The sequence below is a fragment of the Nycticebus coucang genome, chromosome 2, assembly GCF_027406575.1.
Source record: "Nycticebus coucang isolate mNycCou1 chromosome 2, mNycCou1.pri, whole genome shotgun sequence".
NCBI lineage: Eukaryota > Metazoa > Chordata > Mammalia > Primates > Lorisidae > Nycticebus > Nycticebus coucang.
In genome coordinates, this window is record NC_069781.1 from 45,937,810 (window position 1) to 45,961,104 (window position 23,295).

General features: G+C 42.5%; 1 protein-coding gene across 4 annotated transcripts in view; it reads left to right on the forward strand.

The window, feature by feature from the left end:
- APTX (aprataxin) overlaps window positions 1-23,295 on the forward strand; it is a 28,188-nt gene continuing 4,893 nt past the window's right edge. Inside the window, exons 1-5 of one of the 4 annotated variants that reach the window (XM_053570772.1) lie at window positions 1-451; window positions 19,540-19,676; window positions 21,065-21,111; window positions 21,603-21,905; window positions 22,498-22,557. In XM_053570772.1, coding sequence (XP_053426747.1) covers window positions 19,544-19,676; window positions 21,065-21,111; window positions 21,603-21,905; window positions 22,498-22,557 — 543 coding nt within the window. In that variant the 5' untranslated portion in view covers window positions 1-451; window positions 19,540-19,543. Of the gene's footprint in view, window positions 452-19,539; window positions 19,677-21,064; window positions 21,112-21,602; window positions 21,906-22,497; window positions 22,558-23,295 lie in introns of those variants that run through there. The other 3 variants (XM_053570776.1, XM_053570785.1, XM_053570779.1) reach the window with 3 other exon arrangements.

Here is a 23,295-nt window from a genome sequence, read left to right on the forward strand (position 1 = left end):
ATTATAGTTTAGAAAGGGACGGCAATGCTACACATTAGGTACAGCCTGCAGCTGGAAAGATGGCCGTAAAGATTATAAGCATTACTTTGTCAAGGGAGAGTCAAGAGGCCACACGGCTGCCTGGAAACGGCCACCTTAGTAGACGGCAACGTCTACTGAAATATCGCTGAATTCAGAGACTGAGAGGCAGTGACAGGAGAGAGGCCCCCAAGGAAGGAGGATGCTAAGAGAGCCCGTGCCCACCGAGATAAACTCCAGGAACCTCACCTGGACCAGGGAATGTCCAACCTGGACCAGTCTTTTGATCTGGGTCTTGGCCGAGATCTTTTCAGCCAATCCTCGGAGAGGCGCTGCTGCGCTCGTGCCCGGATCTCTGACGTCATCCTGGAGCGCCGGAAGCGGCGAGGCACAGATGTAGTAACCTGAACGTGTCGGTCTCCGCCGTGTTGAGGTAAGGCTGTTGTCAGCGTGTCTCCCCTTCCTAACAGCCGCGAGTGTGGAGGTTAGGCCAGAGATACAACTACTCTTGAACCATATGCTTTGAATGACGCTCTCACGGCTTATTTCTGGTCTTACGTCACTCCATCCTTACCTCTTGATCCTGTGGGCTGTTTCAGCCAGGGGCTTATGTTGGCGTCCGCCCCATTTCACGTTTGTTCACGTGTGCCCCTGGCACCTGCGCCTAGTTTGGTCTCAGAGCAAGCAGATAAAAAGAAAAATTAGTGGACGTTGTCCAACCCAAGGAGGCACCTTGGCTTGTCGGGAAGGACATCGTTCCACTGAGAATCGTCACAGGGTCTTCAACAGGCCTTATAGGAATGCTGGAAGATGCAAACTTTTTCCCAAGATTGAAATTCAAGCAGTCCGTTTTTAGACGCCTACATGTTCACTTATTCCATATTAATTTTCTTCAACTGTTCATTAATCTTCCAAACAGCTCGCCCTTTGGCACCTATTATTTTATGGAGAAAATGAAGGTCTTAGACCTGCTTTCTCTTGAATTTCTGCCTCTGTTTTCCCTTCTTACAAAGTCATCTAAATTTACACACCTTTCCCTTTAGTCCCAGAGGATGGTGCCTGTCTGATCAAAGCAAATCCTTTTATCTTTACTTCTGACTTCTTATACTTGCACTTTTGAGACCTTGTTTTCTTTTTTTAAAGTTGGGGTCTCTTTGTCACCCAGGCTGGAGTGGAGTGGCACAGTTAGCCGGCTGAAACTTTGTACTCCTGGCCTCAAGTGATCTTAGGGCCTCACTGCCTCAACGTGTGGAGTAGCTGGGAGAGAGCTTGTTTTCATTTGTCATTTCTATCCTTCACTGACTGTGTTCAGTCATGTATAAAGAAGGTCAGGTGTCTCAGAGCTCTTGTGACACAGAGATGAATAAGACATATAAAGTGTTTTAAAGAGCTTACATTCTAGCTGTTTCTCCAGTTGCCTCTCAGACATTTATTCTATGATAGTTATTTGTCCCCTCACACTCCGCAGAAAGAATCTGTGATCCATCTACCTTTAACTGTCGTCCAGTAAATTTCTTCCCCTTCTTATTCAAACTATTTATTAAAGAGTATTCTAAATTCTGTCTCCATCTCCTCATCTCCCAATCCTTCTGTGGTCTACTTTTCAGACCCATCATTTCCCTGAAATTTCCTCCTGAGGTCAACAGTAGTTGATTAGGAAACAAGGTAGACATTTTTTAATTGTTACTGGATCCCTTTGCTGCCTTGAAACTTGATCATAATTCTTTTTTTTTTTTTTTTTGCAGTTTCTGGCCAGGGCTGGGTTTGAACCCACCACCTCTGGCATATGGGGCCTGCGCCCTACTCCTTTGAGCCACAGGCACTGCCCAAAATAGTTTTTGGGTTTTTTTTTTTTTTGGCTGGGGCTGGGTTTGAACCTGCCACTTCCGGCATATGGGGCTGATGCCCTACTCCTTTGAGCCACAGGCACTGCCTTGATCATAATTCTTACCCTGGTTTATTCAGCAAACATTTATTATGACACAGAGATGAATAAGACAGATAAACTGTTTTAAAGAGCTTACATTCTAGCTGTTTCTCCATGTGCCTCTCAGTCATTTTTCCTATGTATAGTTATTTTCCTCCTTTTCTAAATGTTGGGTGTTTTCATTGCTTGTGACTTAGTACACTGTTTTTTTCATTCTATACAAACTGCTTGAGTGAGCACATCGACTGGCTTGCTTTTTTTTTTGCAGTTTTTGGCCAGGGCCGGGTTTGAACGCGCCATCTTGGGTATATGGGGCTGGTGCCCTACTCCTTTGAGCTGCAGGCACCGCCCAACTGGCTTGGTTTTAACTACCTTGCATGTGGCTCTCAAATGGAAGTTGTCGTCTTAGATCTCTTTTCTGAGCTTCACCCCAATCTCTGCTTATCCTGGGGACAGCTCTGCCTGCAAATCCCACAGGCCTTTATGTTTAGATATCTGAAACTAAATTCAGCATCCCTGAACTGACTCTTACCACATCCATCATAAAATCCTGGTAATTTTATCCTCTAAGTATTCCTCAAATCTGTGCTGTCTTCTGTGTTGTCCAACTTTAGTCCTTATCATCTTTCACTTGAAATATGACAGTCTTCTGACTGGTTTTCCTTCCTCCAGTCTTTTTGCCCACAGGTCTGTTCTCCACACACAACCCTTTACACTTTCAATGTTATTTAGAAACAAATTTGTTAAATTCTTGCTTCATCTTTGAAGATCTGTCTGTTCATTTGTTCTTTTCTCTCATTCATTCTGCAAACATTTATTTATTGATTTGCAAAATCCACTGGGATTTTTAAAATTTGAGCTTCTCAGCTAGTCACTGAGGGCTTTGCCTCATCTGAATTCTGTCTCTGTCTCCAGTCTCTTCTCTGCCTCATACTTTGAAGTTCCAGCCACATTGAACTGCTTCACATGCACTGTTCTATTTCTTTTTTGTGTACTTACCCTTGTTTTTCCATTTTCTTGGAATCTTCTCCTTGATTTCTTTCTCTTTCTGCTTCACCTAATTAGATAGCTCATTTTCACATGATTAACCCATTTAGGGGCTCAGTTTAGGCCCACCTCTTCCAGGGTGCCTTCTCTCCTTTCTCTTAGTGTGGGTTTGGTACCTTAGCTTTGTGCTTTCATAATACCCTTTGCGCAGACTAATCATCATATTTACCACATTTATTATTATTTCTTTTATTTTCTTTTGTATAAATAAATATAAATTATTGTTTGGGATTCATTGAGGGTACAAAGAATTAGGTTACACTGATTGCATTTGTTAGATAAAGTCCCTCTTATACTTGTGTTCTGAGCCCAAAAGGTGTGCCATACACTGTGATGATTATTATTTCTGTTTCTCATTTCTCTGAGACTTTTGAGTTTTTTGAAAGTAGGACTCGTGTTATCTCTTTATTTCCAGCACTAGAATGGCACACGGCACATAGCAGGCATGCAGTAATTTTTTTTTTCTTTTTTTTGAGACAGAGTCTCGCTTTTTCCCCTTCAGTAGAGTGTCGTGGTGTCATAGCTCACAGAAACCTCCAACTCTTGGGCTCAAGCCATTCTCTTGCCTCAGCCTCCCAAATAGCTGGGACTACAGGTGCCTGCCACAATGCCCAGCTATTTTTATTTTATTATTTATTTATTTATTTTTTAGAGACAGAGTCTCACTTTGTCACCTTCGGTAGAGTGCTGTGGCATCACAGCTCACAGCAGCCTCTAGCTCCTGGGCTTAGGTAATTCTCTTGCCTCAGCCTCCTGAATAGGTGGGGACTACAGGCACCTGCCACAATGCCCGGCTATTTTTTGTTGCAGTTTGGCCGGGGCTGGGTTTGAACCTGCCACTCTTAGTATATGGGGTCGGCGCCCTACCCACTGTGCTACAGGTGCCGCCCCCAGCTATTTTTATAGATGGGGTCTCGCTCTTTCTCAGGCTGGTCTCAAACTCATGAGCTCAGGGCAATCCACCTGCCTTGACCTTCCAGAGTTCTGATTACAGGTGTGAGGCACTGTGCCTGGCCCATGCATGCAGTAATTTTGATTGAATGAGTGAAATCAAAAGGTATATACGGTGCAGTGGTTAAGAATCCATTCTTTAGTGGCTTGGTGCCAGTGGCTCAAGTGGCTAAGGCGCCAGCCACATACACCTGAGCTGGCGGGTTCGAATCCAGCCAGGCTCCGACAAACAACAATGACGGCTGCAACCAAAAAATAGCCGGGCGTTGTGGCAGGCGTCTGTAGTCCCAGCTACTTGGGAGGTGGAGGCAGGAGAATTGCTCGAGCCCATGAGTTGGAGGTTGTTGTGAGCTTGTGACGCCACGGCACTCTACCCAGGGTGACAGCTTGAGGCTCTGTCTCAAAAAAAAAAAAAAAATCCACTGTTTAGAATTAATTCAAATTCTAGTTGTGGCACACATTGGCTAGATGATTTGAACATGCTACTTATCTTCTGTAAACCTTAATTTTCTTTTCCATAGAATGAGAGTTGTGAATATTAAAATGAGACTAAGTAAGGCCTTTGGCACATAGTATGCACTTGATAAAGGTATGCTGTAAACATCAGGGGGTCCTGGAATAAAGACCAGGTCTAGCTCAGGTCAATGATTTCTAGAAAGAAATCCTTCATCTATGTTTTCTGAATGGGTAGCAGTGTTGCTATCTGTTCCCAAGGAGATTATAATTTCATTTAAAGAGTAGAATTACATCCACATTAAACATTTCAGAAAACTGTGATGGTACTTTGACCATACCCAGTAATAAAGTTTTGACAGAGGGCAGCTCAATGAAGGCCTCAGGAGAAAGTGGGACTTGAACGTTGAGTAGGATTTGGGTTTTAGGAGAAAGAAAAGAGTATAAATCAATACTAAGAGATCATGTTAAGAATGACTTTTTGCCTGTGGTCCCAGCTACTTGGGAGGCTAAGGCAGGAGAATCTTCTAACCCCAGGAGTTGGGGGTTGCTGTGAGCTGTGTGACGCCACGGCACTCTACCAAGGGTGATAAAGTGAGAGACTATCTCTTAAAAAAAAAAAAAAAGACTTTTTATTCATTTTTTAATCTCAAAATATTAGAGGGTACAAGTGTTTTTTTTTTTTTTTTTTTGCATGGATTCTTTGTATAAGGCTTATGACGGCTTTTGTACCCTACAGGTAAGTTTTTATGCTACAAATCCCCTACCACCCTCAAAGAATGACTCATTTGGGAGATAGGATTCACTACATTATATCTAAGGATGTATAGCCATGTCTTGGAGGTATTGTGGGTTCAGTTCCAGACCATTTCAACAAAGCTAATACTGCACTGAAGTGAGTCGCATGGATTTATTGGTTTCTTAGTGCATATAAAAATCATGTTTACATTACACTGCAGTCTTAAGTGTACTATAGAATTATGTCTAAAAAGTGTATATACCTTAATTAAAAAATACTTTATTGCTAGAAAAAGTGCTAAAAATCATCTGAACTTTTAGTGAATTTTAATCTTTTTCTGGTGGAGGGTCTTCCCTCAACATGGATGGTTGCTGACTGAGTAGGGTGGTGGTTGCTAAAGGTTGGAGTGGCTGTAGCCATATCTTACAATGAATCAACAATGAGGCTTGTCACATGGATTGACTTTTGTTTCACAAAAGGTTTCTCTGCATTGCTTTTGATAACATTTTACCCAAATGCTATCAAAAAAGTAGAACTTTTTCTTTTTTTTTTTTCTGAGACAAGAGTTTCACTTTGTCACCCTTGGTAGAGAGTCATGGCATCACAGCTCACAGCACCCTCCAACTCGGGCTTCAGCGATTCTCCTGCCTCAGCCTCCCAAGTAGCTGGGACTATAGGTGCCCGCCACAACAACTGGCTATTTTTTGGTTGCAGTTGTTATTGTCGTTTGGCAGGCCCGGGCTGGATTTGAACCCACCAGCTCCCGTGTGTGTGCCGGCGCCCTTAGCCTCTGAGCTACAGGTGTCAAGCCCCAAAGTAGAACTTCTTTCAAATTGAAGTCAATCCTTTTTTTTTTTTTTCTTTTATTGGTGTTTTGACCTCCAAGTGTAGTATTGAAAGTACTGTCTTATCTTTTTTTTTTTTTTTTTTTATTGTTGGGGATTCATTGAGGGTACAATAAGCCAGGTTACACTGATTGCAATTGTTAGGTAAAGTCCCTCTTGCAATCATGTCTTGCCCCCATAAAGTGTGACACAAACCAAGGCCTCACCCCCCTCCCTCCGCCCCTCTTTCTGTTTCCCCCCCATAACCTTAATTGTCGTTAATTGTCCTCATATCAAAATTGAGTACATAGGATTCATGCTTCTCCATTCTTGTGATGCTTTACTAAGAATAATGTCTTCCACTTCCATCCAGGTTAATACGAAGGATGTAAAGTCTCCATTTTTTTTAATGGCTGAATAGTATTCCATGGTATACATATACCACAGCTTGTTAATCCATTCCTGGGTTGGTGGGCATTTAGGCTGTTCCCACATTTTGGCGATTGTAAATTGAACTGCAATAAACAGTCTAGTACAAGTGTCCTTATGATAAAAGGATTTTTTTCCTTCTGGGTAGATGCCCAGTAATGGGATTGCAGGATCAAATGGGAGGTCTAGGTTGAGCACTTTGAGGTTTCTCCATACTTCCTTCCAAAAAGGTTGTACTAGTTTGCAGTCCCACCAGCAGTGTAAAAGTGTTCCCTTCTCTCCACATCCACGCCAGCATCTGCAGTTTTGAGATTTTGAGATGTGGGCCATTCTCACTGGGGTTAGATGATATCTCAGGGTTGTTTTGATTTGCATTTCTCTAATATATAGAGATGATGAACATTTTTTCATGTGTTTGTTAGCCATTCGTCTGTCGTCTTTAGAGAAAGTTCTATTCATGTCTCGTGCCTATTGATATACGGGATTGTTGGCTTTTTTCATGTGGATTAATTTGAGTTCTCTATAGATCCTAGTTATCAAGCTTTTGTCTGATTGAAAATATGCAAATATCCTTTCCCATTGTGTAGGTTGTCTCTTTGCTTTGGTTATTGTCTCCTTAGCTGTACAGAAGCTTTTCAGTTTAATGAAGTCCCATTTGTTTATTTTTGTTGTTGCAATTGCCATGGCAGTCTTCTTCATGAAGTCTTTCCCCAGGCCAATATCTTCCAGTGTTTTTCCTAAGCTTTCTTTGAGGATTTTTATTGTTTCATGCCTTAAATTTAAGTCCTTTATCCATCTTGAATCAATTTTTGTGAGTGGGGAAAGGTGTGGGTCCAGTTTCAGTCTTTTACATGTAGACATCCAGTTCTCCCAACACCATTTATTGAATAGGGAGTCTTTCCCCCAAGGTATGTTCTTGTTTGGTTTATCGAAGATTAGGTGGTTGTAAGATGTAAGTTTCATTTCTTGGTTTTCAATTCGATTCCAAGTGTCTATGTCTCTGTTTTTGTGCCAGTACCATGCTGTCTTGACCACTATGGCTTTGTAGTACAGACTAAAATCTGGTATGCTGATGCCCCCAGCTTTATTTTTGTTACTAAGAACTGCCTTAGCTATACGGGGTTTTTTCCGGTTCCATACAAAACACAGAATCATTTTTTCCAAATCTTGAAAGTACGATGTTGGTATTTTGATAGGAATGGCATTGAATAGGTAGATTGCTTTGGGAAGTATAGACATTTTAACAATGTTGATTCTTCCCATCCATGAGCATGGTATGTTCTTTCATTTGTTAATATCCTCTGCTATTTCCTTTCTGAGGATTTCATAGTTTTCTTTATAGAGGTCCTTCACCTCCTTCGTTAGGTATATTCCTAGGTATTTCATTTTCTTTGAGACTATGGTGAAGGGAGTTGTGTCCTTAATTAGCTTCTCATCTTGACTGTTATTGGTGTATACAAAGGCTACTGACTTGTGGACATTGATTTTATATCCTGAAACATTACTGTATTTTTTGATGATGAAGTCAGTCCTTTTAAACTCTGCTGCTGATTCATCAACTGAGTTTATGTAATATTAATAAAAATGACAATGTTCATAGCATTTTCACCCTGGAGTAGATTTCATCTCAAGAAACCACTGTCTTTGCTCATTTATAAAAAGCAGCTCCTCATTTGTTTAAGTTTGATCATGAGATTGCAGCAATTCAGTCAAATCTTCAAACTCCACTTCTGATTTCTTTGTTATTTCCACCCCATATGCAGTTTCTTCCTTCACGAATTCTTGAACCCCTCAAAGTCATCCATGAATGCTGAAATAACTTCTCCCAAACTTCCTGTTAATGTTGATATTTTTGACCTCCTTTCATGAACCATGGTTGTTCTTAATGGCATCTAGGATAGTGAATCCTTTCTAGAAAGTTTCTTTTTTCTTTTTGAGATAGCATCTCAAGCTGTTGCCCTGGGTAGAATGCTGTGGCATCATAAGTTCAGAGCAACCTCCAACGTGGGCTCAAGTGATCCTCTTGCCTCCGTTTTTTTATTTTTAGTAGAGACAGGGTCTCGTTTTTGCTCAGGTTGGTCTCGAACTCGTGAACTCAAGCAATCCATCTGCCTCAGCCTCTCAGAGTGCTGGGATTGCATGTGTGAGCCACTGCGCCCAGCCTTTTTTTTTCTTTTTTGAGTCTCGTTTTGTCACTGTTGGTAGAGTGCAGTGGCATCACAGCTCACAGCAACTTCAAGCTCTTGGGCAAACTCTTGGGCTTAAGCAATTCTCTTGCCTCAGCCTTCCAAGTAGCTGGGACTATAGGCCCTCACCACAAAGCCCAGGTATTTTTTTTTTTTTAACGGGTGATGGTTTCCTCTGGCTCAGGCTGGTCTTTTAACGGGTGAGCTCAGGCAATACACCCGCCTTGGCCTCCCAGGGTACTAGGATTACAGGCCTGAGCCACTGTGCTGGGCCTCTAGAAAGTTTTTAATTTACTTTGGCTAGATCTATCAGAGGAATCACTTTCTATGGTGGCTACAGCTTTATGAAATTACAGATAGGCACACACATATGTAATTATCTTCTACAAATATTTCTCTTTTTTTTTTTTTTGCAGTTTTTGGCCAGGGCTGGGTTTAAACCCTCCACCTCCAGTATATGGGCTGGTGCCCTACTCATTTGAGCCACAGGTAGCGCCCACAAATATTTCTTAAGTAATATGACTTGAAAGTTGAGATTATCCCACTCATGGGCTGCAGAATGAATGTTGTGTTATCAGGCATTAAAACAATGTTAATCTTGTACATCTTCATAATAGTACTTGGGTGACGAGGTGTATTGTCAATGAATGGTAGTATTTTGAAGGGAATCTTTTTTTTTGAGATAAAGTCTCAAACTGTTGCCCTGGGTAGGGTGCCGTGGCATCACAGCTCCTCTAACTCCTGGGCTTAGGCGATTCTTTTGCCTCAGCCTCCCAAGTAGCTGGGACTACAGGTGCCTGCCACAACGCCTGGCTATTTTTTTTTTTGGTTGTAGTTGTTGTTGTTTGGCAGGCCTGGGGTGGATTCAAACCCTCCAGCTCTGGTGTATGTTGCTGGCGCCTTAGCTGCTTGAGCTACAGGCGCTGAGCCTGAAGGGAATCTTTTTTTTCTGAGAAGTAGGTCTCAATAGAGGGCTCAAAATATTCATTAAACCATGCTGTAACCAGTTGTGCTGTCATCTAGCTTTGTGTTCCATTTATATGGCAGAGTAGATGTAGCATAATTTTTAAGGACCCTAGGATTTTTGAAATAGTAAATGAGCACTGACATCAACATAGTCACCAGCTACATTAGCCCCTAACAAGAGAGTCAGCCTGTCATTTGAATCTTTGAAGCCAGGCATCGACTTCTTTATAGTTTTATCGAAAGTCCTACACAGTAGCTGGGCGTTATGGTGGGTGCCTGTAGTCCCTGCTATTTGGGAGGCTGAGGCAAGAGGATGGCTAGAGCTTAAGAGTTTAAAGTTGTTGTGAGCTGTGATGCCATAGCACTCTAGTCAGGGCAACAGAGTGAGACTCTGTCTCAAAAAAAAAAAAAAAAAAAAAAAAGTCTTGCATGGCTTTTTTTTTTCCTAGTAACACCAAAGAATGCTGATCACACATCACCATAACAGATATAATAATGAAAAAGTTTGAAACATTACGAGAATTACCAAAATGTGACAGAGTCGTGAAGTGAGCACGTGCTGTTGGAAAATAGTGCTGAGAGACTTGCTTGATGCAGGGTTGCCACAAGCCTTCAATTTGTAAGAAATGTAATATTTATGAAGCACAGTAAAATGAAGTGCAATAAGATGAAATACACCTATATGTTTGTGTATCTGGGAGAGGGAACCAGAGAGGGATAGGTAAGTGGGACTTGCCTAGTTCAGTGAAGAGGGGTGGGAGTTGAAATCAGTAACTCCTGTGGATTTAGAGTATGAGGGTCTTACCTTCAGAAGGCCTGAGGGATTTGAGATTGATCAAGGCTGGGGCAAGTTTCATGACTATGATGGATGTTATGGTAGCTCCCACCACATGTAGTTAATTAAATTTAAGCAAGAAAAATCTAAAGTAAAAAATTCAGTTCCTCTGTTATACTAGTTACACTTTAGATGCTTGATGGTGGTTGCCTTATTGGGCCATGCAAGTTTAGAACATTTCTGTCATTGTAATGAAAAACTAGAGAGAGAAAATTATGTTTCAAAAAATAATGTATATAATGGCCAGGCGCGGTAGCGCACACCTGTAATCCTAGCACTCTGGGAGCCCAAGGCGGGTGGATTGCTTGTGTTCATGAGCTCGAGACCAGCCTGAGCAAAATCAAGACTCCATCTCTACTAAAAATAGAAAAAAAAAAAAACTGAGGCAGGGGGATTGCTTGAGCCCAAGAGTTGAAGGTTGCTGTGAGCTATGTCGCCACAGCACTCTACCAGGGGGACAGCTTGAGACTGTCTCAAAAAAAAACAAAACAAAACATATATATATGTTCATACATATATATATATATATATTTTTTTTTTTTTTTTTTTGAGACAGCCTCAAGCTGTCACTCTGGGTAGAGTGCTGTGGCATCACAGCTCACAGCAACCTCCAACTCCTGGGCTCAAGCAATTCTCCTGCCTCCGCCTCCCAAATAGCTGGGACTACAGGCACCCGCCACAATGCCCGGCTATTTTTTTTGGTTGCAGCTGTCAATGTTGTTTGGTGGGCCCAGGCTGGATTCAAACCCGCCAGCTCAGGTGTATGTGGCTGCTGCCTTAGCTGCTTGAGCCACAGGCGCTGAGCCATATATATATTTTTGAGACAGACTTTGACTTTGTCATCCACAGTAGAGTGGCATCACAGCTCACTGCAACCTCAAACTCTTGGGCTCAAGTGATTCTCTTGCCTCAGCCTACTAAGTAGCTGGCACTATAGGTGCCCGCCTCAACATCCAGCCATTTTTAGAGATGGGGGTCTCACTCTTGCTAAGGTTGTTCTTGAACCCATGAGCTCACACAATCCACCTGCCTCGGCCTCTCAGAGTGCTAGGATTATAGGCGTGAGCCACCATGCCTGGCTCAGGAAATAACATATGTAATAAATTCATTATTGGATTCTAGCCTTGTCAATCTTTTTTTTTTTGAGACAGAGTGTTACTGTGTCACTCTGGTTAGAGTGCTATGGTGTTCATTGCTGACAGCAACCTCAAACTTTTGGGCTCAAGGAATTCTTTGCCTCTCGAGTAGCTGGGACTACAGGTGACTGCCACAAGGCCTGACTAGTTTTCCTGTTTTTAATAAAGGCAGAATCTCATTCTTGTTCAGGCTGAACTCTTGAGCTCAGGTGATCTACCTACTTTGGCTTCCTAGAGTGCTAGGATTACAGGTATGAGCTACTGTGCCTGGCTCTTGTCAGTTATTATTATTATTTTTTTTTTTTGTAGAGAAAGAGTCTCACTTTATCACCCTTGGTAGAGTGCTGTGGCGTCACACAGCTCACAGCAACCTCCAACTGCTGGGCTCAAGTGATTCTCTTGCCTCAGCCTCCTGAGTAGCTGGGTCTATAGGCGCCCACCACAACGCCCAGCTATTTTTTTGTTGAAGTTTGGCCAGGGACTGGTTTGAACCTGCCACCCTTAGTATATGGGGCTGACGCCCTACCCACTGAGCACAGGCACTGCCCCTCTTGTCTGTCATTTTTGAGTTTTATTTACCTACAATTTTTTGACGTTGGTCCTTTCCGACTTAAATTTTTCTTCCTCTGAGAGACATGATTTCCTAAAAATGAACTTTCACAGTGGCATGAGATTTCATTAAAAAATAATAATACAGGGCGGTGCCTGTGGCTCAAAGTAGGGCGCCGGCCCCATATGCTGGGGGTGGTGGGTTCAAACCCAGCCCCAGCCAAAAAAAAAAAAAAAAGCAATAAAAAAAACAACAACCATAAACTTAGGTCTTCTGCAATGCTTTCTCTGGAAGATTTTGAAGAAGAGCAGAGTGTAAAAAGAAAATCACAGCCTTAGGCACCTGTGAAGAGTTGACCCCACAGATCATTCATTAAGAAATTTCTTGGGCCGGGCGAGGTGGCTCATCCTGTAATCCTAGCACTCTGGGAGGCCAAGGTGGGTGGATTGCCTGAACTCACAGGTTTGAGACCAGCCTGAGCAAGAGCAAGACCCTGTCTCTAAAAAAACAGCTGGGTGTTGTGGCGGGCGCTTGTAGCCAGCTACTTGGTAGGTTGAGGCAAGAGAATCACTAGAGCCCAAGAGTTGGAGGTTGCTGTGAGCTGCGATGCTATGGCACTCTACCAAGGGTGACAATGTAAGACTCTGTCTCAAAGAAAAAAAAAAAAAGAAATTTCTTGTAAACCTTCCGTATATAACGACATGCAAATTGTACCTATATCTAGCACCTAAAACTAAAGCCTATTCATTCCATGCTAATAATTAATTACAAATTTATCTTACAAGTAACAGAACTGGAGACAAAACATAATCAGGCATTCTTCCACTTACCTAGGGACATCTACGTAGTACATAGTAGATGTTTCCTTCACTCCTTTATTTTATGTAAAATGTAGATTTCTTGGGCCTCATAAGGATGTAGCTGCTACCTCATCAGCTCCTCTCCCCTCCTTTTTTCTTCTCCTTGTATTCCTTTATTTTTTTATGTTTACTTTTTATTTTTTTGAGATAGAGTCTCTCTCTGTTTTCCTGACTAGAGTGCCATGGCATCATCATAGCTCACAGCAACCTCAAACTCTCGTGCTCAAGCCATCCTCTTGCCTCAGCCTTTTGTGTGGTGCCCACCACAACACAGGGCTAGTTTTTTTTAATGTTTAGTAGAGACGGGATCTTACTCTGCCTCAGGCTGTTCTCCAATTGCTGAGCTCAAGCAGTCTACCTGTCTTAGCCTCCCAGAGTACTAGTATTACTAGCATGAGCCACTGTGCCTGGCCAGCACTTTGTATGCCTTTAAAATGCTAAGGACTCTAATGTGTTCTTCAGAAAAAACAACCACAGCTTGAGAATGTTCCAGGCACGTTCTCAGAATCTTGGCTTAATAAATCTCCATTGATTGAGATTTTTGCCTCAGTCATTTATTTGAGTTGACAGCAAAAAATTCTATTGGGCACATTGTTCCAGGTTATCAGATTTCTGACCTGTGGCCTATTAGATCACTTGTGTTCTTTAAGAAATAATCAGAATTTCTTTCTGACCAATTCCCATGACTCTTCAATGAAAGATATAAAGCTAAAAATGAGAATTGGGATTCACTATCTAGAGGTAAGGATATATGGGTTTGCCCAAAGAGAGAAGCCAAGCACTCTATTTTAAGAAAAACCTGAGGAGAGGAAGAGAGAAGGAAGGAAAGAGAACCTGGATAAGATCATCTTGTAAATGTTGCATGCTTGCCCTGTGCTAAGTATTGTATTAGATGCTGGGTTTATATTGCTAAAGCAAAAATGAGCATGACTTCTGCTGTCACAGAGTTTCCAGTTTATGGAGTTTCACTAGAGGGACTAGATTGAAGATTCAGGAATACCCATCCTTCTGTGTTCAACCGTATTCTAAAATGCTCTGGTGGTTCATGCTTGTAATCCTAGCACTCTGGGAGGCCAAGGTGGGTGGATTGCTTGAGCTCAGGAGTTTGAGACCAGCCTGAGCAAGACGAGACTCCATCTCTAAAAAATAGCCAGGCTTGGCGGCGCATGTGGCTCAAGGAGTAGAGTGCCAGTCCCATATGCCGGAGGTGGCAGGTTCAAACCTAGCCCTGGCCAAAAACCAAAAAAAAAAAAAAAAAAAAAAAAAAAATAGCCAGGCTTGGTGCCCATACCTCAGTGGTTAGGGCGCCGGCCACATACACCCAGGCAGGTGGGTTTGAACCAGGCCCCAGCATGCTAAACAACAATGATAACTGCAACAAAAAAATAGCCAGGTGTTGTGGCGGGCGCCTGTAGTCTCAGCTACGTGGGAGGCTGAGACAAGAGAATCCCTTAAGCCCAAGGGTTTGAGGTTGCCGTGAGCTGTAAGGCTGCGGCACTCTACCGAGGGCAACAATGTGAGACTGTCTCAAAAAAAAAAAAAATAAATAAAATGCTCCTTTGCTGGAAGTTGGAACTCCAGCAAAGTTGGAAATGGGTGAAGATGTTTAAAGTTAGTTACATAAGTGTTGTGCAGTCAATGCTTCAGCTTCTCAGGGAGTAGGAAATAGCATCTTAACTTGAGAGCTTTTGGGGAATAGAGAGGGGGTGTGTGTGTGGGCGCGTGCCAGGAGGGGTAGTTCCTATTATCCTGCATCAGCCAGCCATGTTCTCTGCTCCCCATTGGATTCCTCCTTGTACCTGCTCTCAGACTGTGCTCTCTTCTGGCTTCTTGTATTGCCAGGATAAGTAGTGTTAGGGTGGAAAGCTTAGTAGGTGTTGGCAGGTTGAGAAAAATTTCTCACAAAGAGAATAGGATATATAAAAGTAAAAAGTTTTTGTATCTTAGGGGAGAGAGGGAGTAGGAGAGTGAAAGAGTGAGGAAAAAAGGCAAAAACGAGAACAGGGAGATGTCATGGTATCCAAAAGAAGAAAGAATGCCAGAACTTGAGGCCAAGCGGCTAGCTGATTTTAAAGGGGGGTGTAAATTGGCAGGGTACAGTCAAGAAACTGCTTTATCCGCTTTCTTCTTGGCAGTGGGTAGATAACAAGCTGGGCTGGATGTCAAAATCCAAGAGCTGATTTGCCTGCTTTGCTTTTCTGTAGAGATGAGATTATCTGGGATTGTTACAGAAGATGTAAGTGTCCTTGAGATATAGCTGGGGCCTGCAGTTCCTTCTCTGGCTGTTCACTCAAGAACTCTGTAAAGCAGATTCTCAGAAAAGCAAAAATTTTTTTGCAGTTTTTGCCTGGGGCTGGGTTTGAACTTGCCATCTCCGGCATATGGGGGCTGGTGCCCTACTCCTTTGAACCATAGGCACCACCTCAAAAAAGTAATTTTGAAAGAAAAAGATTTGCCTCTCTGCAGCTCAGCATTTGTAGCTCACCAGCAAGGGCACCAGCCACATACACTGGAGCTGGAGGGTTTGAATCCAGCCCGACCTGCCAAACAACAATGATGACGCCAACCAAAAAATAGCTGGGCTATTGTGGTGGGTGCCTGTAGTCCCAGCTGCTTGGGAGGCTGAGGCAAGAGAATTGCTTAAGCCCAAGAGGTTGAGGTTGCTGTGAGATATGATACCATGGCACTCTACCCAGGACGACATAGTGAGACTCTGTTTCAAAAAAAAAAAAGAGTTGGCTCTCTTGTCTGTCCTGCCCATTTCAGAAGTTGTGCAAAACAGAACTCTTGAGGGGTAGGTGCCTGTTAGCAAGAGAATTTATAGGATTGATCTTTAACTGTTACTAGAAAATTGTAGGATTAGATATTTTCCTGTTCTTGCTATTTTTGCAAGGCCATCCCTTTCAAGTAGTCAGTTACCATGTGACTTACTTCCCAGGGCCTAACGAACACATACTTTACTTTCAGTCCTTTCCTGCTTATTCATTAGTTTCCAGCAAGTGCCAACAGATGTCCCTTAGAACATATCACATGAAGTGGGACCTGCCTGTAGCACCATCATCATTTGAGACTCCAGGTTTAGGATTTTAGATTTACATCTGACTTACCACGCTCTTGCATCCATCACCTCCTCACAGAGACAAGCAGAACTGCAGTATGGGCCTCTCTGGCCCATATTATGTTAACAGCCTCCTGACTAATCGCTGACGCTAGATTTCTCCACTGGTGACTGCCTACACACAGCTGTTGGCAATGTATTCTTTGAATTCTCTTGTTTCATCTTACTGAGAAGTTTCCTTCTTTTTTTTTTTTTTTGGATTTATTTTATTTTATTTTTATTTATTTTTTATTGTTGGGGAGTCATTGAGGGTACAATAAGCCAGGTTACACTGATTGCAATTGTTAGGTAAAGTCCCTCTTGCAATCATGTCTTGCCCCCATAAAGTGTGACACACACCAAGGCCCCACCCCCCTCTCCCCTCCCTCCGTCCCTCTTTCTGCTCCCCCCCATAACCTTAATTGTCATTAATTGTCCTCATATCAAAATTGATTTTGATTTTGAGCATGAGGATTCATGCTTCTCCATTCTTGTGATGCTTTACTAAGAATAATGTCTTCCACGTCCATGCAGGTTAATACGAAGCATATAAAGTCTCCATTTTTTTTTAATGGCTGAATAGTATTCCATGGTATACATATACCACAGCTTGTTAATCCATTCCTGGGTTGGTGGGCATTTAGGCTGTTTCCACATTTTGGCGATTGTAAGTTGAGCTGCAATAAACAGTCTAGTACAAGTGTCCTTATGATAAAAGGATTTTTTTCCTTCTGGGTAGATGCCCAGTAATGGGATTGCAGGATCAAATGGGAGGTCTAGCTTGAGTGCTTTGAGGTTTCTCCATACTTCCTTCCAGAAAGGTTGTACTAGTTTGCAGTCCCACCAGCAGTGTAAAAGTATTCCCTTCTCTCCACATCCACGCCAGCATCTGCAGTTTTGAGATTTTGAGATGTGGGCCATTCTCACTGGGGTTAGATGATATCTCAGGGTTGTTTTGATTTGCATTTCTCTAATATATAGAGATGATGAACATTTTTTCATGTGTTTGTTAGCCATTCGTCTGTCATCTTTAGAGAAAGTTCTATTCATGTCTTGTGCCCATTGATATGTGGGATTGTTGGCTTTTTTCATGTGGATTAATTTGAGTTCTCTATAGATCCTAGTTATCAAGCTTTTATCTGATTGAAAATATGCAAATATCCTTTCCCATTGTGTAGGTTGTCTCTTTGCTTTGGTTATTGTCTCCTTAGCTGTACAGAAGCTTTTCAGTTTAATGAAGTCCCATTTGTTTATTTTTGTTGTTGTTGCAATTGCCATGGCAGTCTTCATGAAGTCTTTCCCCAGGCCAATATCTTCCAGTGTTTTTCCTATGCTTTCTTTGAGGATTTTTATTGTTTCATGCCTTAAATTTAAGTCCTTTATCCATCTTGAATCAATTTTTGTGAGTGGGGAAAGGTGTGGGTCCAGTTTCAGTCTTTTACATGTAGACATCCAGTTCTCCCAACACCATTTATTGAATAGGGAGTCTTTCCCCCAAGGTATGTTCTTGTTTGGCTTATCAAAGATTAGGTGGTTGTAAGAGAAGTTTCCTTCTGATTATGTTGAACCTAAACTTCAGCCTAAAGGCCAGTTAGCTTGGTGGCTCACGCCTATAATCCTAGCACTCTGGGAGGCTGAGGCTGGTGGACTGCTTGAGCTCATGAGTTCGAGAGTAGCCTGAACAAGACTGAGACCCCATCTCTAAAAAATAGGCTATTTTAGTCTCAGCTACTCGGGAGGCTGAGGCAAGAGAATCACTTGAGCCCAAGAGTTTGAGGGTTTTTTTTTGGTTTTATTTTTATTTTTATTTAAATCAGTTTTATTTAAGAATTTCCAACATTGACAACTCTTATAAAAGCACCCAAGCACAGGACACGGAACTGCAGCAAACAGCATGCTTATGGGCCGCTAACAGACGTTAGAACTTCCACCCTTCTTTGAGATACCTGGGTTCACTGGTGAACTCTGCTTCCAAGTACTCCTGCAAAGCACTCTACAAGCTCAGTCCATGTTCTCAACCCATCAGCTTCAGGTTGCTGTGAGCTATGATGCCACAGCACTCTACTAAGGGCAACACAGTGAGACTGCATCTCAACAAAACAAAAACAAAACTTCAGCCTAGTTTTCAACACCCGTGCTAATTATTATATATTTTTTGTGACTGTGGGGCAGCTTCTCTGGTTCAGCCATCTAAGTCTGCTTTCTGACACTGGACACATGGCTTGCTGTTGCTGAAATCTATCACTTGTGCTTTTAAAAATTGAATGCCTTTCCCATTCCATTCTTTTACCATTCTCCTTGGCTCCAGGCCTTCTCTAACTGGGTGGTTTTTGGAAGCTTTCACCTATAGGAGTTTACCTACAAAAGCATAAATGAATGCACTCACACTCATCCATTTCCTGTGAATTTGTACCTCCTCAGCTCTCATTTGCTCATTGTATTCTGCATTGTCTTATTTTTGCAGATGGTAATGAAACTCTGATTTTTAAAAATTTGGTTTCTTTTTGCTTTATGCAGAGGCCATAAGTGCTGCCTTGACTGTAGGCAACATTTCTGGGAGAATAATCCGGGCGGATTATTGTGGGAGTTATCGAGGATTGAGCATTCTAGAGACAAAGGGGGCATCCCAAAGATCTAGATCTAGTCCTGTCCCTGCTCATAATTTCCTTTCCCACCTCCCTGGGTGATCTCATCTTCACTCTTGGCTCAGCTTCTATGACATATTAGTGGTTCTCAAATATATACATTTAGTCCATTCCTTTCTCCTGAGCTTCATACCTGTATGTATCCCAACTTGACGCTTGGCTCTTCCGCAGGCAACATAAACTAATTGCATTTCAAGATGAATCTGCCCCACTGTACTCTGAGCCCCTCAAGAACAGGGACAATGTCCCTGTTTTTTATTTGTATTTTTGAGACAGAGTCTTACTTTATTGCCCCCTGGTAGAGTGTGATGATATCATAGCTCACAGCAACCTCACACTCTTGGTCTCAAGTGATCCTCTTGCCTCAGCCTCTGCAGTAGCTGGGACTACAGGCACCTGCTACAATGCCCAGCTATTTTTATAGGGTTGGGAGTGGGATCTCACTCCAGCTCATGCTGGTCTCAAACCTGTGAGCTGAGGCAATCTGCCAGCCTCAGCCTCCCAGACTGCTAGGATTACAGGCCTGAGCCACTGTGCCCAGCCCAATGTCCCTGTTTTCAGCATATAGCCTGATGTTCACCGTATAAAGTATATCAATAGATGTGTAACAAATATTTGATGCTTAGCATGATTCAGGAAGGGAGAGAAAAACCCACATTATCTCATTTAATCCTCACTACAGCCTTCTGAGTCCTGTCATTATCATGGTTTACAGGTGAGGAAATTGAGACTAGGGAGGTGAATTCACCTGCTTCAAGATGAACAGCTGGTAAATCACATGTGTGGTGGTGCTGGAATGTGGCCCTGGGATGTGGCCCTGGGAGTCTTGTGCAGTGGATCCACTTTTCCAGTGATTCTCTTTATTTTGTCTCTCAGAGCGATGATGCGGGTGTGCTGGTTGGTGAGACAGGACAGCGGGCACCAGCGGATCAAACTTCCCCATTTGGAAACAGTTGTGATTGGGCGTGGCCCAGAGACCAAGATCACTGATAAAAAATGTTCACGTCAGCAAGGTAACAGATCCCTGGGCCTAGGGATGTGGAGATTATCATGTTTGTTTCTGTAAGATAGGGATAACCAAGAATGTACATTTTCTGAGTGCTTTTGATGGGAAAGCTATCAAAATATTACAAAATAAAATGCCAAAAATAGAACTCAGGAACTGAGCTCCTTTTGTGAATTCCAGAGCCCTATTTATCCCTGATTTAATCCTCTGAATGTGGTAACATTCAAGGCAGGGTGAGTGAGGGTTGGGAGCAGGCAGGTTACACCTTGTTACCATGGGATGGTGGAATTGAGTCCTACATCCTGCTTTGCCCAGGGAGACTGTTTACTGATCAGCAAGACAGATAAAGTGGAGTCTACAAGTGAAAACATGTCTGAGAAGTGATGGCAGGGTGCTGTCCTTTATATATTGCCCCATACAGGGGGTAGTATCTTTATAAGACTATGGCATCCAGCTCCTGTATTTCTTAGGGTTTAATGAAACGAAAATCCTTGCCTTCAGGAAGAAGCCTAACTGTATACCTTGTTATTTCCTGTAAACTTTGAACATGCTCACTGCTGCCTGCAGGGTGATCCCCATGGCAGGGTTTCCCAAGTGTTCTAGACTTGGAAAGTTGGAATCTGCAGCACTGATTATGTTCTTTCCTATATGAATTAATCAAAGTAGAGGGAGAAAAAAGCTATGCTTGAGCTGGCTGGGCCCAAGGTACAGAAGTAGCTGTTGCTTCTCTCTCCGTCTCCCTTCTCACAATAGCAACTGTAGGGGTATATGTGAGTATCAGCCTGTTCTTCCTGGTGAGCCTTTAGTGTCTCTTCTTTGCTCCCAGACCCAACCCCAGATACTTTGTTCATTTATCAGAACCGAGTGTTTAATGTTAACCGCTTCTCACACATGCTTAGACCCTTCTATCCTTGCAATCCTCTGTCTAGAACATTCTTTCCACTCCTCCCATCCAAGGCTAGCTGAATTTCTGTTTTCTAGGAACGTATCTTTTACCTTTATCTCTGTTGAAGGTATCTGATAATTTTTTTTAAAAACTAGTCGAAGACTGATTTAATCCTCTCGCAAGTGAGAGAAATGGGTCATCTTTCCTGGCTGCAGAGTCTATGATCCTGAGCAGGCCTGGGACTCTGGGATAAGGAAACTTGTGGGGATTCATTGAATCTACCTCACAGGGACATATAAATTGCTTAGGGAGTATGTACGTGGTTGGCTATTTGTGGAAGGATTGGGAGCCCCAGTCAGCTGCAAAATAGACAGTTACTCATAGGCGTGTGAGGAGACATCAGTTTCAGCTGCCTCCTTCAGTAAGACCCTTTTGTCCTGTAGGGAAAACAGGAGCAAGTGCCTGGTGCTTTGTTGCATTTGTGTTTAACTTTTTCTAATCTCTTTCAGTGCAGTTGAAAGCAGAGTGTAATAAGGGATATGTCAGTGTAAAGCAGGTATGTGTGTTTGTAACTTGTATTTACAATTCATACTTGATTTTCTTTCTTTTATTTTTTTAGAAAGAGCATCTCACCTTGTCGCCCTTGGTAGAGTGCTGTGGTGTCACAGCTCACAGCAACCTCCAGCTCTTGGGCTTAGACGATTCTCTTGCTTTAGCCTCCTGCGTAGCTGGGACTACAGGCACCCACCACAATGCTGGGCTGTTTTTTTTGTTGCAGTTTGGCTGGGGCTGGGTTCGAACCCACCACCCTTAGTATATGGGGTCGGCGCCCTACTCACTGAGCCACAGGCACCGCCCTATACTTGATTGTCTTATGTTATTTGCTTTAGGGTATCTGCCAGCCAATGAAGGCTTCCCTGTCATTTGTGGAAGTGACAGTAATATAGGTGAACATTAAACAAGGTGCCTGGTTAACATGGTGGTGGCTATATTACTAATGGTGTTATCTCTATTATTATAATTAATCTTTGATTATTTATTTTATAGGTAGGGGTCAATCCCACCAGCATTGACTCAGTTATAATTGGGAAGGACCAAGAGGTGATGCTGCAGCCTGGCCAGGTTCTCCATATGGTGAATGAACTTTATCCATATATTGTAGAGTTTGAACAAGAAGCAGAGAGCCCTGGCCTGGAAACACATAGGAAGAGAAAGTGGTCAGGCAGCTGTGATTCTATAGAAGAGGATGCTTCCCAGGGAGCTGAGTCTGGGACAGGGCTGGGACCTGGGAGCAGTCTCAGCCAATGCTCTGTGGCCCTAAAGAAGGGGAAAGATGCACCTATCAAAAAGGTGAGGGTTGTGTGAGTGGTAGGTGACATGGAGATTAGATGAGGTATAGTGACTAGTTAATTGTTTTGTACATTAAATCCCAGACATGTAAGAGAGGTTATTAAACATGATGAAAGAGTCACTTGTTTGAGGCATGATAATCATTTGGATGAATATCGCTTTATGTGCTTTTCTCTTGAATTCCTGAGATGAGCCACTTGAAGGTAGGACAGTAATGGCATTGTCCTTAACATTGAACAACTAAAATGGGCCAGTTGTTTGTGTATCTATAAAAGGTTTTCATGGATCATGTAATTGACATGCTGGTGTCAAGGTGGAAATTCAGTCAGGCTGTAGTTGATGTGTGAAAGGGCAAAGATGATGCAATCCACACTCTGTCATTTCTGGTTTTCGTCTGGACAGCCAGCTCTGAATAGGAAGGCAATGCAGAGGGCTTAGGGTCCTAAAAGGCAATGGATTGAAGTAAAGGGGATTTAGTTTAATTCTCAAAAACTAACCTTATTCCAAGTTTGGTTGGACTTTGCTTCATATAATTAACTCTTGCCAAATTTAATTATTGGCTTTTGCAATTACATTGCCCTTTTTTGTTTAGGAATCACTGGGCCATTGGAGTCAAGGCTTGAAGATATCTATGCAGGACCCCAAAATGCAGGTTAGAATAAAATTTTGGAATTGAAGTATATTTCATATTGTAAATGACCATTCCACAGACTTCATGATTACAAGTGAAATCAAAGGATATCAGTCCTTTAGAATGAGATTCATTTTAATAGGCTATTCTGTGAGAACGAGTGATAATAAGGTTTAGCTGGAATTCTTTGGTGGCAAGCTAAGTTCTTCAAATGAATATCCTCTTTGCTTTGTCCCTTTTAAACTTCTTGGTATTATTAAAGGAAGCTGTGTTAACCTTAGTGTGGTCCTTTTCAAGGGAGCATCAGATATAATGTATTGTGACTGTCATACTGCACTGCCCTGGCATTAATACTTGGTGTCATCCTTGGAAGAATCTTTTTTTTTTTTTTTTTTTTGAGACAGAGTCTGACTCTGTTGCCCTAGGCTAGAATGCTGTGATGTCAGCCTAGCTCATAGCAACCACAAATTCCTGGGTTCAAGCAATCCTCCTCCCTCAGTCTCCCGAGTAGTTGGGACTACCAGCTGGTTAATAACCACAATGCCTGGTTAATTTTTCTATTTTTGGTAGAGAAATATGCTCGCTCTTGCTTAGGCTCGTCTCTCCAATTCCTGAGCTCAAGTGATCTTCCTGCCTCGGCCTCCCAGAGTGCTAGGATTACTGGTGTGAGCCACTGCTCCCCACTCTTGGAGGAACCTTTTAGTCCTGCTTTGATTACATTGTGGTTAACAAGGGGCCAGTTCTGCTAGGGTTCCTCAG